General features: G+C 43.7%; 1 protein-coding gene across 1 annotated transcript in view; it reads left to right on the plus strand.

The window, feature by feature from the left end:
* The window catches only part of LOC104275074 (mitogen-activated protein kinase kinase kinase kinase 4-like), a gene marked incomplete at both ends in the record, with an annotated part of 55,417 nt that overhangs the window by 31,559 nt on the left and 6,885 nt on the right, over positions 1 to 16,973 (plus strand). The window contains 7 exons of the mRNA XM_009870919.1: positions 5,187 to 5,312; positions 6,075 to 6,185; positions 7,996 to 8,086; positions 10,167 to 10,297; positions 12,216 to 12,270; positions 14,396 to 14,474; positions 15,179 to 15,354. Coding sequence (XP_009869221.1) covers positions 5,187 to 5,312; positions 6,075 to 6,185; positions 7,996 to 8,086; positions 10,167 to 10,297; positions 12,216 to 12,270; positions 14,396 to 14,474; positions 15,179 to 15,354 — 769 coding nt within the window. The remainder of the gene's footprint in view (positions 1 to 5,186; positions 5,313 to 6,074; positions 6,186 to 7,995; positions 8,087 to 10,166; positions 10,298 to 12,215; positions 12,271 to 14,395; positions 14,475 to 15,178; positions 15,355 to 16,973) is intronic.

Genomic DNA, 16,973 nt, shown 5'->3' on the forward strand with positions numbered 1-16,973 from the left:
AAGAATAAGATTAAAAAAAGATATCTCGTATCTTGGGGATCTGAGCTACTTCTTGCTACTTCAGTTTTCTGCAGTGGGTTTCTCTCCCTCAGCATCATGTTTTCATCACTCGACAATCCAACCTAAGATGTTTTTCAGCCAAGATTTCATCATAACCAGTGCCAAAATATTCTGTTTCAACAAATGTGGGGGAATGGGTTTTCCTGCAAGAAATCGTTTCACTAGAAATTCCCTGACCAGGTCAGCTGTGATTGTTCAGCTCTAAGATCTGAGAACCACCAAGAGCTGAGCAAATCTGCCCTTTGCTGGCAGGAGCTGCAGCCCCAGGCTGGTTTCTCGAGAGCAGCAGCAGGATGCTGTGGTCACTGCAGGGTCCTCTGGACATCTGTCAGGAAGCGCTTCTGTGTTGTGTTATGGGTGGGGGAGCCCTTTGACAAGGTTGAAGGGGAGCTGATGGCAATGTGCACTCGTGCCTCTCCAAGCAGGCTCTGCTTCCTGTGATCTGAGAGTGCCAAGCTGGCAGAGTGCTTGCAGAGACTGGATTCTTGCTGCTTTTCCCCTCAGGTAGCGGTGGAGATGATCGAGGAGCTCTTCTGCAGCAGGTCACTCTCTGTCTGACCTTGCTTTCAGTCTTTCCAGATCGCAAAATAACATTTAAAGGAGAAACTCGTCATTAGAACTGCCCTAGTACTAACGAGTCTCTTGGTGGAGTATTTATCAGGTGATGATCTTGTTTCAATTTGAGGTCAGAGGTGTGTGCTTTCTAGTTCTCTGCTTCATAATGCCACTGCAGATAGGCCCACATCTTCAGAAAGAGCCTTTGATCATGAACCTGTCATCTTTGTGCATGCAGCCATCTGTGCCCCGAAACGCATTCATCTGTGAAAACAAACAACTTTTTGCACCTGCACATCTGCAAGCTCATTTCCTTTTCTTAAGCAGCATGGTTTATGAGCAGGTTTCTAGACCCCTGGGAGATGTGGCTGATGGTAACACTGACAAGAGGTGTGGTGGAAGGTGGAAATCCTGAGCATGTGCATGCACTGAAAAGTTGAGGATGCTTTTTTTCCCTGACTTGAAGGACGTACATAGCACTGAGACTTAGCAAGTCCCAATTCAGTTCTTGGCTGGGCCTCAGACATGGCCCATGGGAGAGAATTGCTCCCATTTACCCTTCTGCCTTGGTTTCTCTTTGTGAAATAGAGTAATTTTTCAAAAACTCAGTCAAGCACTGAAAAGACAAACTGCTTTTTTTGTCTGTTAAATGTTCACCTGCTGTCCTGTGGTAGCTCTTCACCTTACAGACTGACTGATATTTGAAGTCATGTCTCTGTCTTTGGAGAATGCGAGGGTTTGTCTCAGAGGCTTTGTGCTCGGCAGCGGTGGGGCTCAGCAGGGCAGCCCCCTGGCCATACTAAGCAGAGTCTTCCTGTCGTGGTTCAAGCCGACTGGGCCAAAAAAACGCACAGTCTCCAGTTCACTCCTTCCCCCAGCCCCATTTCCGCAGTGATGTGGAGGGAGACAGTTCAACTAAAAAGGCTCAAGGGTTTGACATTAAGGAGAGAGAGAGTAATAATCTACCATTTAAGATGACAGGTAAAGAACTAGAGTGACTTGAGGAGAAAAACATAGATGTAATTCACCACCAACATTTACGAAATAGGATAGTGAAAGGAATACATCAATAAATATGACCCAATCTTAAATATACTTCACTCCCCCATCTTCCCGGCTACCTCCTCCTCCTCCTCATCAGAGCAGAGGGGGCAGGGGGTGGTGGGTGCAGTCCATCTGGCCATTACTGATTGTCCATGGCAGCTCCTCCTTGAGAAAGAGGGCTCCTCACAGTCTCTCATTCCTGAAGCGTGGCGTCCACCTCACAGGAGGCAATCCGCTTCCTCCTCCTGAGTCCATTGGGGCCACGGATTGCTTTGGGCAAGTCCTCCGCTGATGCTCCGTCTCTCTCCCCTCTCACACGGGGCTCTGCATGTACCAACGCATCCTGGACGTTCTCGCCGCCATCAGTTCTCCAACTGGCAGGCAATCACCTTCCTGCCATCTCAGCCACCACGGGCTTCAGGGAAAGGTCCTGCTCCGGCAGCCTTCTCCCTCTCCTTCTCCTCTGCAACTCCTCTCCCTCTCTTTCTTCTCAGGGTGACTCTCCTTTCACTTCCTTCTCCTCCAGCAGAACAACTCCCCAGCATTAAAGGAGGACAGCTCGAAACAAGACCAAAAGAGAGAAAAAGAACAATGGCATCACCTCTTCAATACCTTGGTGGCAGAGGTGCTGATAGGTCTGGCCCTGGCCAGAGGCAAGTCCCACTCCTACCTGGAGGTTGGGGAGGCTCTCAAAGTTTCACACACTCCCGCTTTCACAAAAAAACCCACCAGACCCAAACCCATGACACTTCCCCAGGCACTCACCCTGCACGGGCGCAGGGTGCCAGCACAGGTGGCTGCCTCAATGGGCAAGGATGGGCAAGGGAAGAAGAGGCAGATGCAGGGAAAGGAGCAAGTTCCAGCCTTCTGGGTAAATAGAGAAGGTCACAAGATAAATCAGGAACTGCTGATGGAAAAGGAGTGTTACACGTGTGCAGCTCTTCCTAGTGAGCATGGAAGAGCCTGGTGTTCCAGCTGTGTTCACAGACAGGCACATGCTTTTTTGTGATTTTAAAACATTGAGGCAAGATTGCATAGGAATGGAAAGTACATAGATAAGAGCTGTGCCAGGACGGTTCCAACAACCCGCAGTTTAATTGGGCAAAGGAAGAAGAGCTGAAAAAGGGGCAACAGCTCTGAAGAAGTGGTTGATATCTGCCAGCTCCCTGAGGGGAACTTTGTGGCAGCTGCAGGATGGTACTGAGGGCACAGAAGGGAAACTTTCCAGTCAGGCTTCACCAGTGCGAAGTTCATGCAGATGGGAAGACTTCAAACGCTCTGACACCTTAAGATCTGAAGAGATCTCTAAGTAATTTGGGGAAGGCCGTTACCAAAGATTAATGTTGCCCTTCCACATGTTTGGTTGCCCGAGCAGAAGGAGTGGGCAGGAGGGACAGCAGGGAAAGGAGTCCTCACTGCTGGTCCTGCTTTCTGCCCTTGCTCCCTAAAGATTCATTAACCAGGAACTCCTGTCGGTGAGAGGACCTTGTGGTCAGCTCCAGGATGGTGGTTCCCACATCTTTATTTCCTGCCTCCTTCTCTCCACCTGCCTGTTTCCACCCTTTCATGTGCACTATCCTGGAGTCCCAAAGGGAGCAGAGCATCCCAGAAAGCATCAGCACAAGCTCTCCCCTCCCTTTGATCATGTCCTGGCCATGTGCAGAGAGAAATAGGACCTTGCTCGTGGAGGATTTCCTGCCTGCGGTCTGGGAGTCAGCTCTAATCTCTCTTGGAGGCTCCAGGTGCTGCTCCAGGCTCCTCCTTACCCTCCCTAATTAAGTCATACAACATTCAGGGCTATATCAAGCTGAGGATTAAGGGTCCTCCTTATCTTTTGCATGCAATCAAGGAGAAGTGAACTATCTAGTGTAATGTGTGCAGCTTGTGTTTGATAAAGGGGATGTTCTGAAATATGAAATAGCTTGTTTTGCTTCAAGTGGAGTTATTTTACATTTCCTGTTTCCTAAAGCTCAGGACAATTCAGCTTTGGTTTAGTAATGTGACTCCTGTGGATTGATGTTACTGGGGAAAACTTACTGGTCCCTTCTGTTCTATTGGGAATGATTTTTGTGTGGTCGGGTTTAATAAGATGCATCGTATGCGTGTGCTTGAGGGAATTTGGTTTCAACCTGTCAGGCTTTCAGGTTTCGCTACAGGTAGAAAGGAGACGCAGCTGGTTTTGTAAGCAGTCTGTTGTGATGGTTAAAGGAAAGCTTTGATGGCAAAGCTCCTGGAAAATAGTAGAAAAGTGCAGAAAAATGTCCTGTGGGTCTGAGCTCTTCATTGCTATCTCTCTTTTTTTTTTTTTTTTTCCCCTCCCTTCAGCTGGTAAGTGCTGACCAGGAAGTTTTGTGTCAAGGTAGATTAATTTTCAAATTTGTCATATTCCTTTTAACTGATACAAGGATACCTTGCATCACCACTCATTTCCTACTAAAGCAATCGAGTCAGCGAAATCTGCGTGTGTTTCACTGGATATTGTGCGTCATTTCTTTTGGTGGCACCAAAGCACGCAGGCTAGCTCTGAGAGGACCTCCTCAGATCAGGCAGTTCTCCCTGAAAAAGGGTATTTCCTTCTAATATAATTACTACACCTTGTGTTTCTTTTAGTTTTCTTATTGTGCACGGTGCTCTACTGGGCAGAAGAGAGTCATAGAATCGTTTAGGTTGGAAAAGACCTTAAAGATCTTCCAGTCCAACCATTATCTTAGCAATGCCAGGTCCGCCACTAAAGTGACCTGCTTGCCCTGAAGAGACTGAACGAAGACAGGGGGAAAACAGAGCTAGGTAGTGCCTGGAAGGAGATGTCGAAGGGTGTGCTAGCCCCCAGCACACCAGGGACGTAACTGATGGTGTGTTGTTATGGAGAAAAGCTCCATGGTCTAGCCTCACCACTGTAAGGAAGGAGCAGATCCTAACCCTGCGCTGGCTCTGGAGTTTGATTTGTGGCGAGCTGCCTCCTTCTTGCCTTTGATTTCCTCCCAGCAAAGACCCTCCACAGGACTGGGCAGACAAATTGGCTGATGTGTGCACAAAGTGCATTTCCAAGTATTTAAGTAATGGAGTGTTAGGAATATTTTTATTTTTGTTTGAATCTGGTTAATTTTTCCAAGACTAAATTACTGCGTACAGAAACCACAAACAGGGCAGTAACAGGTCCTGTCTAAGCTCCCTGAGGACACCCAGGGGAGTTGTACGCAAATAGGGACATTTTTGGTTCTTTAAGTCAAACCCTAGCGATTCATTGTAAGGTGGAAGGGTTGGGGTGATTCGGTCATGGGTTTAAGAACCTGTTCTTCAGACGCAGTCCCGTAATCACAGGATAACTCAGGTTTCAGGGAGCCTCAGAAGGTTCTACCCTCCTGATCCAAGCTGGGTCAGCTGTGAGATCAAACCAGGTTGCTCAGGTCTGATTCCAGCTGAGTGTTGAAAGTCTCCAGAAATGGAGGTTGCCCTGCAACCAGGTTGCCCCTAGAACTTGGTAATCTCTGGTCACCTAAGGAGCCTTCTGCTCTCTTTTGCTACAGAATGAAGAGGAGGAGATCAAGCTGGAGATAAATATGCTTAAGAAGTACTCCCATCACCGGAATATTGCCACGTATTATGGTGCATTTGTAAAGAAAAGTCCTGCAGGCCAGGATGATCAGCTCTGGGTAAGTGTTTAGTGTCATTTCTGTTCATCAGATTTACAGCTCCAGAATACTTGGCTTGAGACTCTGTCTCAGGGAAACTCTGAAGTCATTGTTCTGAAGAATAACATGTAACAGAGAAAAATTGCTCCTCTCTAGACGTCTTCCAGCCCCTATGATTTCCTTTGAGGATGGGCATAAAGTATGATACTTGTGACTTGTGCTGTCATTCTGATTTGTTGTTTGAGCTTTTTTTCCCCACAAACTAAATGTTTCTGAAATTTTATTTTTTATAATGAAAGTGAAAAAGAACTTGTCCTCTTCCCCTTGTCTGCTTTTTTTTTTGTTGCTTTCCTCTCATTCAGTTAGAAAATAAGGAAGGGAACAGAGGAATTGGCAAGAAAGCAAAGAAGAAAAATCAATCCTCCAAATTTTGGCTTCAAGATTTTTGAAGCTTTGCAATAAAATGAGAAATGTCAAATTCTGGGAAAATGCCCATATTTTCCAGTGTTCTTAGCTCATGTTTTCCTGATTTTGTAATTTCTAAAAAAAAAAAAAAACCCAACAATAAAAAGTAGTACCCAGAGGAGCCCTACTGAGGTTTTTTATTTATTCAACAATGTGTGGTGATTCAGGAAATAAGATTTTATGTCACTTGGCATCTGGGAAGGTTGTGTGTAGTTTGCCTACACCTTGATTGTGGTGGGGTGGGTGTTTGCCCATGGTATCTCTGCTGGCTCCCTCTCAGCCCCATGGTAAAGGTGTATTGCGTTGGTCTTCCTGCAGTTGGTGATGGAGTACTGCGGTGCGGGCTCCGTCACTGACCTGGTAAAGAAGACAAAAGGGAACTGTTTCAAGGAGGATTGGATTGCCTACATCTGCAGAGAGGTTCTCAGGGTGAGTGGTGCCAACAGAGCTTTGTTGCTCGTTTGCAACAAAAAGACAATTCTAAGCCTTTGGTCACTAACAGAGGTCGCCAATGAGCATTACTGTTTAAAGGTTTTGATCCATGGGGCTCATGGGCTGCGGGCATTGAGTTCAGAAGAGCCTAAAGAGCCAGCATGATGGCTGCTTTACATCCCATATTATTGCATTTAATATCGTTTTCTCTATGAAGAACAGAAAATTCTGCTTTCCTATGGCAAATAGCCATCTTCTGAAAGTCCAGATTCTGAGCATCTATAAAAGTAAATAGGTTTTCTGGTTTAAGTAAGTCTGTCCTCTCCATCAAGAGATCTTGCTGCTCACTGCTTCAGCTGTTCATGCTGTGTAAGGTCTTTCTGCTCCTAATTCCTTTACCTACGTGTACTCAGAGGCCTCTTTTCTGCAATTATAGAAGCAATGTTGACTAAACAGCATTTCAGACTCTTAAAGGTGGCCCTGCTGGGACAGTATTCCCCAAGATAATTCCTGGGACTGTATTTCATCCTATGCAGGCTTAGGGCTTGGTTTGGTTTAATTTTTTTGTTCCTGGAAAGTACAGAGGATAAATCAATTCCCAAATGTAATCTAGTGAACTAGCCTGGGGAAAAAAAAAAAGGGTAATGTTAGAAAGTGTCATTCTAAATTCAAAACCCAGTACAGAGTTACCGATCTGCCTTCCTCGTAATAGAGTTTTATTTCTTTTTCTAAATAATGGTAGGATAAATGTGTATTCGGGAGCCGGAATTCAAATGGCATGCCAAAGCAACACTTGAATGGGGGTAAATCTTTGCTTCTGGAGCAGAAGAGTTGAGAGTTGTGCTCAGTAGAGGACATTGGTCATCTTACAAGGATTTGGCATTATACTGCAGATTGTAATAACTATATCTGAAGAGCATGAGGAAAGCTGTTCTGCAAAAAAAAATAAATCATAATGGTTTGGTAAGGTTGCTCTTCTGTAATATCTCCGTTGAAGCAATTGATATTAAAACAGTTACAGTCATGCAACTGAAAACCATAACAGCATGCTGCTATAAAACAAGGAATTGGACTTGGTCAATCTTGTTTCAAAGCAGGATGATCCGATTGGACATGAATTGACAATGCTTCCTTCTGGAAAATTTGGAAACTGGGTGGAAGCTCTTTGAAGTCATTAATATTACAGAAGCTAAGCATTTTGAGTGAAGTGTCCACTATAATGTGTTATTTCAGTATGTTCCTTTATATCTATGCTAGTTTAACCATGGGAGATTTTGGAATGAAGGAGTAGACAGAATATTGCAAATATTAGCTGAATGAAAGCAAATTTGCTGCCATCAAAAAGAGGTCTGGCATGGTATTTTGAACTTTCTGTGATTCTTTTGCCCCTGAACACATTTGGTTTTGCCAAATGCAGAATTTAGGTCCCTGTGGTCAGCCAGCTGCTGTCTCTGGTCCTCATGTGGAGCATTCTGCATTGCTATTTCCCTCTTTTGTGTACTTTTAACAAATAGGATAAGGAGGCATCCTTTGATTCTGAGACTGAAGTTTAAGCTACCGCTACCTTGTTCTCTTCATACTTGACTTCAGAGATGCTCCTGACAGGCCTGTGGGTAAAGACGACAATCAAACCTGTGGTTGCTGTCCTCTCTCCTCCCTGAAACTGGGGTCTTCATGTTGCTTGTAACATCTAAAGGACTTTCCCTATGAATAAAATCTGAGAAGGATAAGAATGTTAAAAGGCAACAGCGCCATACTCATGATAATGATAGGAAGAAAGAATAAGAATGGTCTGGTTTTCTTTCAGGGTTTGGCACATCTTCATGCTCACCATGTCATCCATCGAGATATTAAAGGACAGAATGTTCTTCTCACAGAAAATGCAGAAGTAAAACTGGGTAAGTTTGCTTAAATGTGGGCTAGAAAGGTGTTTGCAAAAAATCAGGATTTCCATCTTGTCTTCGAAAGAACCTTCTGTAACATAAGAGCAAGAAGTATGTCAAGCAGTATTAATGCTCATGTTTATAAGTGTCGTGTCATGTAGAAAGAGCTGCAACTGTGACATGTTCTGCAGGGATGTCACTCACAGCCTGTGGGAAATACAGTCAAACACAGAACCTGTCTAATAAGTCACAGCACCATCAGGCCTTGCCAGCAGATCGTGGCATGGAAACACTTACAAAATACAAAATTTGGGAGAATAAATTGTGGTAATCCATTTGTCTGAGGGAAGTGATCTTAGAGATTTTCATAAATCTGACAATAGGTGAAATTACCCACCCATGTGTAAGGGCTACTACTGAAGAGTACCTCCTACTAATAGTCATCTCTCAAAAACGTTGGAGAGTTTACTTATTTCCTGTTCTAGCTGTGACACATCAGCGTTCACAACTTCTGACTTCCTAAGACTAAACGCAAGTACATGTTTCTCTTGAAGAAGGGATGTCTTTCATGTTTTGGGAAGATATCACAGAGAATCCACAGCAGTGATTTAAAGGAGCAATCTCAAGGAGAGCACTTCTCTTACTTGGGATGATCTTTATGCTCCCTCTCTCTTTAACTGAAAGAATTCATTGCAGAGTTGGAGAACAAAAATAATAAACATGGCCTGTGGATGTGGAGTAGGATGTTGACTGGAGCAAGTAAAAATAAGTACTTTAAAGCTTGTTAGGATTTCACCTCGTGGTGAAATCTTGGCTTCACTGAAGTCAAAGGGAGTTTTGCTGTTTTATTACACGAAGGCAGCATTTTGCTTGCAGTCTCTGAAAGATACGTACTAGTTTCAACTGTTCTCTCTTAAAACTGGCAAGATGAGGAGGTTCATGTGTGTTTTTTATAGTCTTGTATAGTTCCTAGCCACACCATTCTTCACATGGTTGTCACAAAAAATAAACCTTTCTAACTCTGGGTAAAGGTGAAACAGATGTACTACATCCAACTTTTTTTTTTACTTTTAAAAAAAGTTGTTTCCAGAGAGATTTAACTTATGTGTCTTAAAGAAGCTAGAAACCTAAGAGGTCCTCAGTCCAGATCTGTTCCACTTTAGTGTAGGTGAGCGTATTTCCATCAGAAGCCCAGAGTGCGTGATGATCCGAAAGGTCGAGTCCAACTTACTGTTGAGGAGGATTTGCTAAACAGGCACATTACATTACAGTAGTACAAATGATCATGGTTTGCAGATGATCTACGATGTGTGGTAACGTAAGCGAGAAAATCCACTCCTGGATGGTAACCGTAGGGTGTCTCCTTTCAGGCCTTTCTTTTCCTTGTTAATTTGTCTTCTCTGTGAATAGCACTCCAGTGCTATGCCCAGTGGATCCAATTAGTGCATCTTAGAGGTTTGCTCAAAGGAAAATACAATCACATAATTGGTTGTATGAGCCCTTCTTCACATCTCACCAAAGCCATGTTGCTGTACAATCCTGATGAAAGTAACACTCTTTTCAGCACAAAGAGCACCACACAGTGAAAGATCAAAATAAACTAGTGCACTCTCCAGCTTGTTCTGAGATACTGTAGAAATGTAGGAAAGGACTTACTCCAAACATCTCAAAATGAAGTGATACGATAGTTCCTTCCAGCTTTTACAAATTGCCATATTGGACACATCCAAATTTGTCTTGACCGTAGATACCATTTTTCCTTTCTGATAGTATTTAAAGATCTTGAGTCCTACTCAATACAACGTTTAGATTTAGCATAAATTATTCTGTAATGTCTTCGTAGAGCAATTCATCTCTGCTGTAACCTGCCTGGCAGATTAAGCATGCTGTATATTTGATCCTTCTGTTAAAAGGAGAAAAAGAAAAAAGGCAGTTAAATTTCAACTATTGGACCAGATATACTGGAGGAACTCAGATTTGAAATGCAGTGTAGCCCAAAGGTTTGGCATTCTAAACAATACAAAAGCAACCAAGCAAACACTACCACATGGATGCAATTCTTTATTAATTTCTTTACCTCTTCTTGGCTTTTCAGTGGACTTTGGCGTAAGTGCTCAACTCGATAGGACTATTGGGAGAAGAAACACATTTATTGGCACACCGTACTGGATGGCGCCTGAGGTCATCGCTTGCGAGGAGAACCCAGACTCTACGTATGATTACAGAGTAAGTGTTGCAGTGAAGTCCAAACTTCCCTGCTTTTAAACCACAATAATATTGTAACTGTACAAATGGAAATAGTTGTAATAGGTGGGTGTTGTCTCTTAAAAAGAGTGGAATTTCATTATGAATATTTTTCTGTCAGTTGTTAATACATGAAATAGACTCTTGTGAACTTCTGTGCCAAAAAAACCCCTGATATATGGAGGTTGCAGGTCAGGATAGAAAAGAAGCAAGTAAATTTGGAAGGAATACTTGTAGTAGTGTAATACTAATATGGCAAGTTAATGCTCTCAGATAGAGCTGTTTTCCTCTGTACTCAGCTGCGAATCCTGAGTTAATTGACAATAGTTAGTACAATTTCACTCACGACTGCAGATTTCCCATCCCAGAATGATTTCTGTGATTTGCAGTGTAGCTGAGGTGAGAAGGCACAGAATTTCTTGTATTTCAGTTTGTGCCTCTTGCCTCTTGTCCTGTCACTGGGCACCACTTGGAAGTCTGGCTTGGTCTTCTTTACTGCCCTCCCGTCAGGAATTTGTACACGTGTGCGAGATCCCCCTGAGCCTTCCCTCCGCCAGGCTCAATGGTTCCATCTCTGAGCCCAGAGCCTCCTAACCCCAATCCCTTAAACGTCTTTGGGTCCCTTCACCGCACCCACTCAACTATCTCCATGACTTACTTGGGCTCAGGAGCGCAAGAACAGCTATCAAGCACTTTTTCTGATTCTCCTCCTGACTCTTAGAATACACTGGTGCTCTTCCAGAGAGACTTTGAAAGGTCATTCTTTGTCCTCTGGCCTGTTTCCAGCAGTGTTGTCATTTGTCTGTCAGCACTTACCATACAGGATGTTTTCCATCTTGTGAGTGACCCTCTGGTCAGTCTCTTGGTTCAGGTGCTCTTTCGACGTCAAATCTCTCCGCAAACTGTGTTGTGAACTGGTTTTCAGCTGGGCTGAGAAGGTTCTCTGTAAAAGTCACTTTTAGTTAGAGTGCTAGGCTGGGTATGAGCTGCTACAGATGTAATGGTTTATTGCTTCTCATCTTTGAAGATTTTGTCTTTTATTGCTCCCATTTTAAAAGATAGTTCTGGAGAAGCCTTGCAAGCTGGTTTGGCCACATGCATCTCATTTGGCTGCACATAGACACAAAAAATAGTAAAATCATGCACATGACTAATCAAGCGGAAACGTTTGAAGTTTTTACCGTCACTGGTAGTGCTTCTGATTGACCTTCCGCGATCAAAACCTTGCTCTTAGCAACCAGAGGAGCTGATAAAGGAAACTCGGCTCAAAGCTACCTGGGCCGAACAGTCACTGGCAGCACGGTGTGCTCTCCTTTCCTGTGCCCAAAAGCATGTGACTGGAGACTTTGTAGGCAGAAAAAGGCAGACTCTAAGGCCTGACTATAATTTCTGTTCCGTCATTGTAAAAACTCACCAATGACTGCTCTGAAATAAGAATTAAGACCAAGATTTTTTTTTTTTGGCCTGGAGCCAGGGGGGTGAGGCACTGCTGTGTCACTGCCTCATGAGAGCAGTTTAAAAGATTTAAGAAATATATTTAAAACAGTGCCTGCTATATTCTGGCTCTTGTTTTTTTTGAATGCAGGAGGTCTGCATTTTGGGGCTGGCTGCTTAAATGATGAATCAGCTGTTCAGAGTTGCATGGGAAATGGGAAGCTTCTGGCTATTATCACATTTCCTAAAAGCTCAGGAGGGAATGGGAGGGAGCAGAATGTAACTCACTCCAGCTAAAATGACCTAATCCAGAAGAAGTCTAGGGAAACTGTAAAAACAAAACCCGAAAAGACAAATGCAAAAGAAAACAACACCAAAACAAACAAACAAACAAAGAACCAAACAAACACAACCAAAAAAGCTCGAATGCTGCAAGTTGCAATATGCAATGTTTCTTTTCCTGCAGAGTGACCTATGGTCTCTGGGAATCACTGCTATTGAAATGGCCGAGGGAGCTCCTCGTAAGTGATTTGATATAAAGGTGGGAGTGTCTGTGCCTTGTGAACATGTTCTGTGTTAAAATAACTCATGCTTGGATAATGCACAGATGTACAAAATTCTGGTTCTGGCTGTATCTTTAAAAATGATCTATGACTTTTTCTCATTTGGCTCCTTTGCTTTCCTCTTCCTTTTAAGACCCCTTAAGCCTGTATTTTGATTCCCTGTCTTCATTTCCTAGGGAAGCAACTTTTTTTTTTCATAGACCTCTTGTTAGCATTGCTTTAACCACTGCCTCTCCGTACGGCTAAATAGAAATGATTGACACATTAGCAGAAAAAATTGATGTGAATGGCCTTGCATTTAGGTCTCTAAAAAAAATACATAGTAATGGGAGAAGCTAGGCCTAAAGGTTATAGTTTTACCCTGGGACTGACTTGATTCTCACAGGTTTTGGAATGCTGTATTTGCTCACATAATGGCTTTATGAATGCCCACATTCTCAGCCTGGCAGCAGATGGCCGTGGTTTCACAGCCTGCCCTCGGCGGCGGCTCTGCCCCTTGCCCCCTGGTTCTCCTCCAGGTCAGGGGATGCAAAGACCTGCTACGTTTTTGTTTCCACCAAGAACCAGTTGCTTAGCCTGTGAAGCATATGGGGTGTGATGGGGTATCGGGTCACTGCTGAGAGCACCGGAGGTGAAATAAATTATATTCTGGCCTGAGCTTGAGAGCACGTAGGCTGTGTTTTTAAAAAAAACACACTTGGCTGTTCTCCCATCAGACTTGGTTGTCAGCTGCGCTCAGGAGCCCGCTGGAGCTCAGGAGCACTTTCAGATACTGTGCTTAAGCCTAGCTGAAGCTTAGTCCTGAAACATGAGTCCGTGGGGAGTTTTCTTTGAGAGAGACTTTGTAGCTTTGTTTGGTGATTCCTCCTGTCACTTGTATTCAGTGTTTTCAGTAGTTTTGGCAGAGAAATGCTGTTGATTATATTCTGTTGAGTTTTGTTTTGTTTACTGTAGTATAATAGTGTTTGGGACCCGTAGCTAGAAACCAGACTGCTTCTTCGCTGTGTCACGTGTTACTGAAAATATGAAGGAAAAACAGTCAAAACCAGAACCTAGATGTGAGAAATGATGTCAGGTGGATGCAGGCAGAGAAATTAATAGAAGGCAGCAAAGGCTTTAGCAGACCAGAGTCTCCTCACTTCTGCTAGTTCTGTAATGCTGTAATTCCATTCCTGTTACGAGAACCACGGCTCAACACCTGTGTATCATAAGAAATCAGCCTCCATAGGGTTCCTATCAGTCATCATTCACTAGCTCTATTTTGTGAGGGAAGACCTCTGACCCTCGGTACTACTCCGTGACACATGGAGCACACTCATAATTCCATACAAAATGCCTGGGATAGATGAGCTGTGATGGTGTTTACTTTCTGCAGAGTTCTTTGTGGCTTCAGCTTTCCACAACAGTGACACTGAAGAGAAGGATGTTGCACTGGAGAGAAACCAGCCTCTGAAGGCATGAATCTGTGCAGGTTGCCTAATAACAGTGCTCACACTCCCAAAACACAGAATAGATGAAATGTGTGCTTAGTCATTACGCTCTGTGCCAGTGATGCACTTTATGAGCTCTCTGCTTTGCATCCAGTTTTCTTCATCCTGCATTTTCTCTTATACCATGAGTGATGTAGCTAAGAGTTAAGTTAAAACTTAGCTTATCTGAACCATGAGCCAGACATAATAGACAAGAAAAGTATTTCAATTCCAACTTTAACTAATATTTATGCAAAACCACCTTTTGGTGTATGAAACGTGAGGGTTTTTTTATGTCCTTCTTGAAGCCTATACATAAAAAATATGAAGAAAGTTGTACTTGTTCCTGCCATGCAATCTTTCTTTCAAATCTCTTTTAACTGCAATAACAGCATATTGTTGTGAAAGATTTCTATATACTCGGAGACTTTATTTCTTGGCTGTAGTGTGAATTTTGTTGACTAACAGTGTGGTTCTGTGGCGGATGCTGTGCTGTTGGAAGTGGGAGTGTTTGTGGAGGACTGCTCCCGGCTGGGTCAGCGCGGTCAGGCCGTGGGAGGGGATGTGGCGGTGGGGAGACATGCACCCTTCAATAGCTGTGGTTTCCTTTGCAGCCCTGTGTGACATGCACCCCATGAGAGCACTGTTCCTCATCCCACGGAACCCGCCCCCAAAGTTGAAATCCAGAAAATGGTAAAGAGACATGTAAAAGTTGTATTTTTTGCTGCATTGGGCTAGGGAGGATTTTGAGCTCTTCTGTCCAGAGACAATGATCTTGTTAAATCCTACAACGATCTCTGAGCTCTTTCCTAGGCTGTTTCTTGTGCAGGTTAAGCCACAGGTGCAGATGTGGTTTGCCTTTGAGAAGCAACACCTTTGTTTCAAACTTGGCCCAAACTGTGGCAGTTGTTGCAACTGCTGAAGTTTGGCACGGCGGGGCTGAGATTGCAGTTCAGGCAAGGCTGGATGATGGGCTGCTTGGGATCAGGGCTTTGTGAAGAGACTGCATGGAAATGGTGGGGCTAGTGGCAGTCACTGTGGCCTGCAGAAAATTAATTTGTCTTTTAAATTAAGAGCATGAATAAAATCTTCACCGTATCAGAAGGGTCAGGGCGTTTTGAAAGACTTGTGTTGGCCAGATTGTGGTTTTGCTGATTTGGATATAAGTTCAGGTAACTCACTGAGAGGGTGGTTGGGGTGGCATCGCCCATCACTCATCCTCGGCGGTGTGCTGGTCGCAGGATACAAACTGGTGGCAAAACTCAATTTGTCTCACTGAGCTCCAGTGCAGAAGGAAACCTTGCAAAGTTAGTGCTTTCTGTCAGTCAGGGGTAGTGCTTGGCACATAAGTTGAAAAGGATTATTGTTGTCTTCCTCCACTCTTCCATCTCTTTCAGGTCAAAGAAATTCCTAAACTTTGTTGAAAGCTGCCTGGTAAAAAATTACTTGCATCGTCCGTCCACTGAAACTTTGCTTAAGCATTCTTTCATCAGAGACATGCAGAATGAACGGCAAGTGCGCATCATGCTGAAAGACCACCTGGACAGGACCAGGAAGAAAAAGGGAGAAAAGGGTAAAATGGCAAAAACGAAACAAAAGGCGCTGCGGAGAGCGCCTTCCAATTTTGGCAGCAGAATACAAGGCAGATGCAATTGAAGTACTAGAACCAGGAACACTGTGACAAAGGATTGTCCTTGATAGCAGTGGGGCTATTTTGAAGATCTGTTTGACAGAGCCCAGGTCCTTAACGGTATTTAAGTGCTATGAAGTCTTTGGAGCCTGATACCTTAGAGGAATCCTAATGCTGATGTGAGTGAGGAATTCAAGTAAAGCCCAAGTCCCTACTTTCTTGAGTATCTAAGCAGTACTGAACAAACTGAGTCTTCTAGTTCATCTGTCTTTCCCCAATACACTTAAGTTACCTGTTGCATCTCCATATAATTTTAGCGTGTGAGTTCTTTGGGGGCAGAAGTGCTCTTTAAGCCTTTCACAGTGCCAAGTGCACAAGAGAGACCTTGAGAAGGCCCTCAAGCTCCAACACAACATGAGTGGGTATAATGAATCAGCTGCTTCGCGGGGTGGCTGAAGAAAAGGGAGAATCTTGAGTTTGTTCTTACTCTTCAGAGCAAAACCTGGAAGAAACAGTGGTAAGAGCGTGGACGAGGCTTCTGTAAATACCTGTGCACAGCAGACAAGCAGCTGTGCAAGTGGAGAGAGCCACAGCCTGTGACAACTGATTTCTCCTGCCCTCTCTCTTCTGTATTTTTTATACTGTCAGGGGCACTGTGAAGCTCAGGCAAACTCAGAAAGCACTAGGCAGTTGGAAAGCGAATTATAAACTCCAAGTATTGATTTGATAAAAGGAATATTTGTGCCTAAAATGAAATTGTGGTCACAATGTGGATTTACTAACTCGAGTAGTAGTTGCCGATTCTGCCACCTCTTCCAGCTATGAATCTCAAAGCACATTAGAGTGGAAAGATAGCAAGTTACTCGCAAATGCTCTGGAGGGGGGAAAAATGCAATGATGACAATCACTTCATGATAGATAGCTGTATTTTAACCTGAAAAATGCTATTTTTAACCATAGCTCCCCTGAAAGGGAGAACAAGCTGTGAAATTGCCAGGCTATACACTTCAAAACAGAGGCTTCAAAAAAATGAAGTCGCACTTCAGTGTGTCCTATAGCCAGCAATGCGGAGTAGGGCCAGTTTGAAATTATCCCTTAAAAGGTGCCTTCATATTAGTTGTGAAGAGAACTTTAAAAGTGTGGGTCAGCTTCTTCTGAACTGCTGTGCTAAAACTAGCATTAATTTATTAGCCCTATTTCTTTTTTCTTTATTATTATTCACTTTAATTCAAAGGGAAACCTGGATTTACTGAAGGCCTCAGCTTAGCCATAGGACAGGTGGAGCATGGCAGTACAAGCCTTTTATGTCCTATCTGAATTTCCTTCTGAAGAACCCCTTTGCTGGTGTTGGTATGGGGGTTGGATTTCTCTGTGGGTTTAGCCTAATTTATTTGAGATTATGGAAATAGGTTAGTTTTGCAAAACCAGTACAGTCAGTCACGGGAAAATGTGAGAATGTGTAAAAGGGGCACCCTGGAACATTATCTGACCTAGATTTTGGATTCTGTACATGGATATGTTACCTTCTCTCAGCCTCCCAGTGCAAGCTGTGGCTTTTGAAT

This window comes from Apaloderma vittatum, unplaced genomic scaffold (assembly GCF_000703405.1).
Source record: "Apaloderma vittatum isolate BGI_N311 unplaced genomic scaffold, ASM70340v1 scaffold14896, whole genome shotgun sequence".
Lineage (NCBI taxonomy): Eukaryota > Metazoa > Chordata > Aves > Trogoniformes > Trogonidae > Apaloderma > Apaloderma vittatum.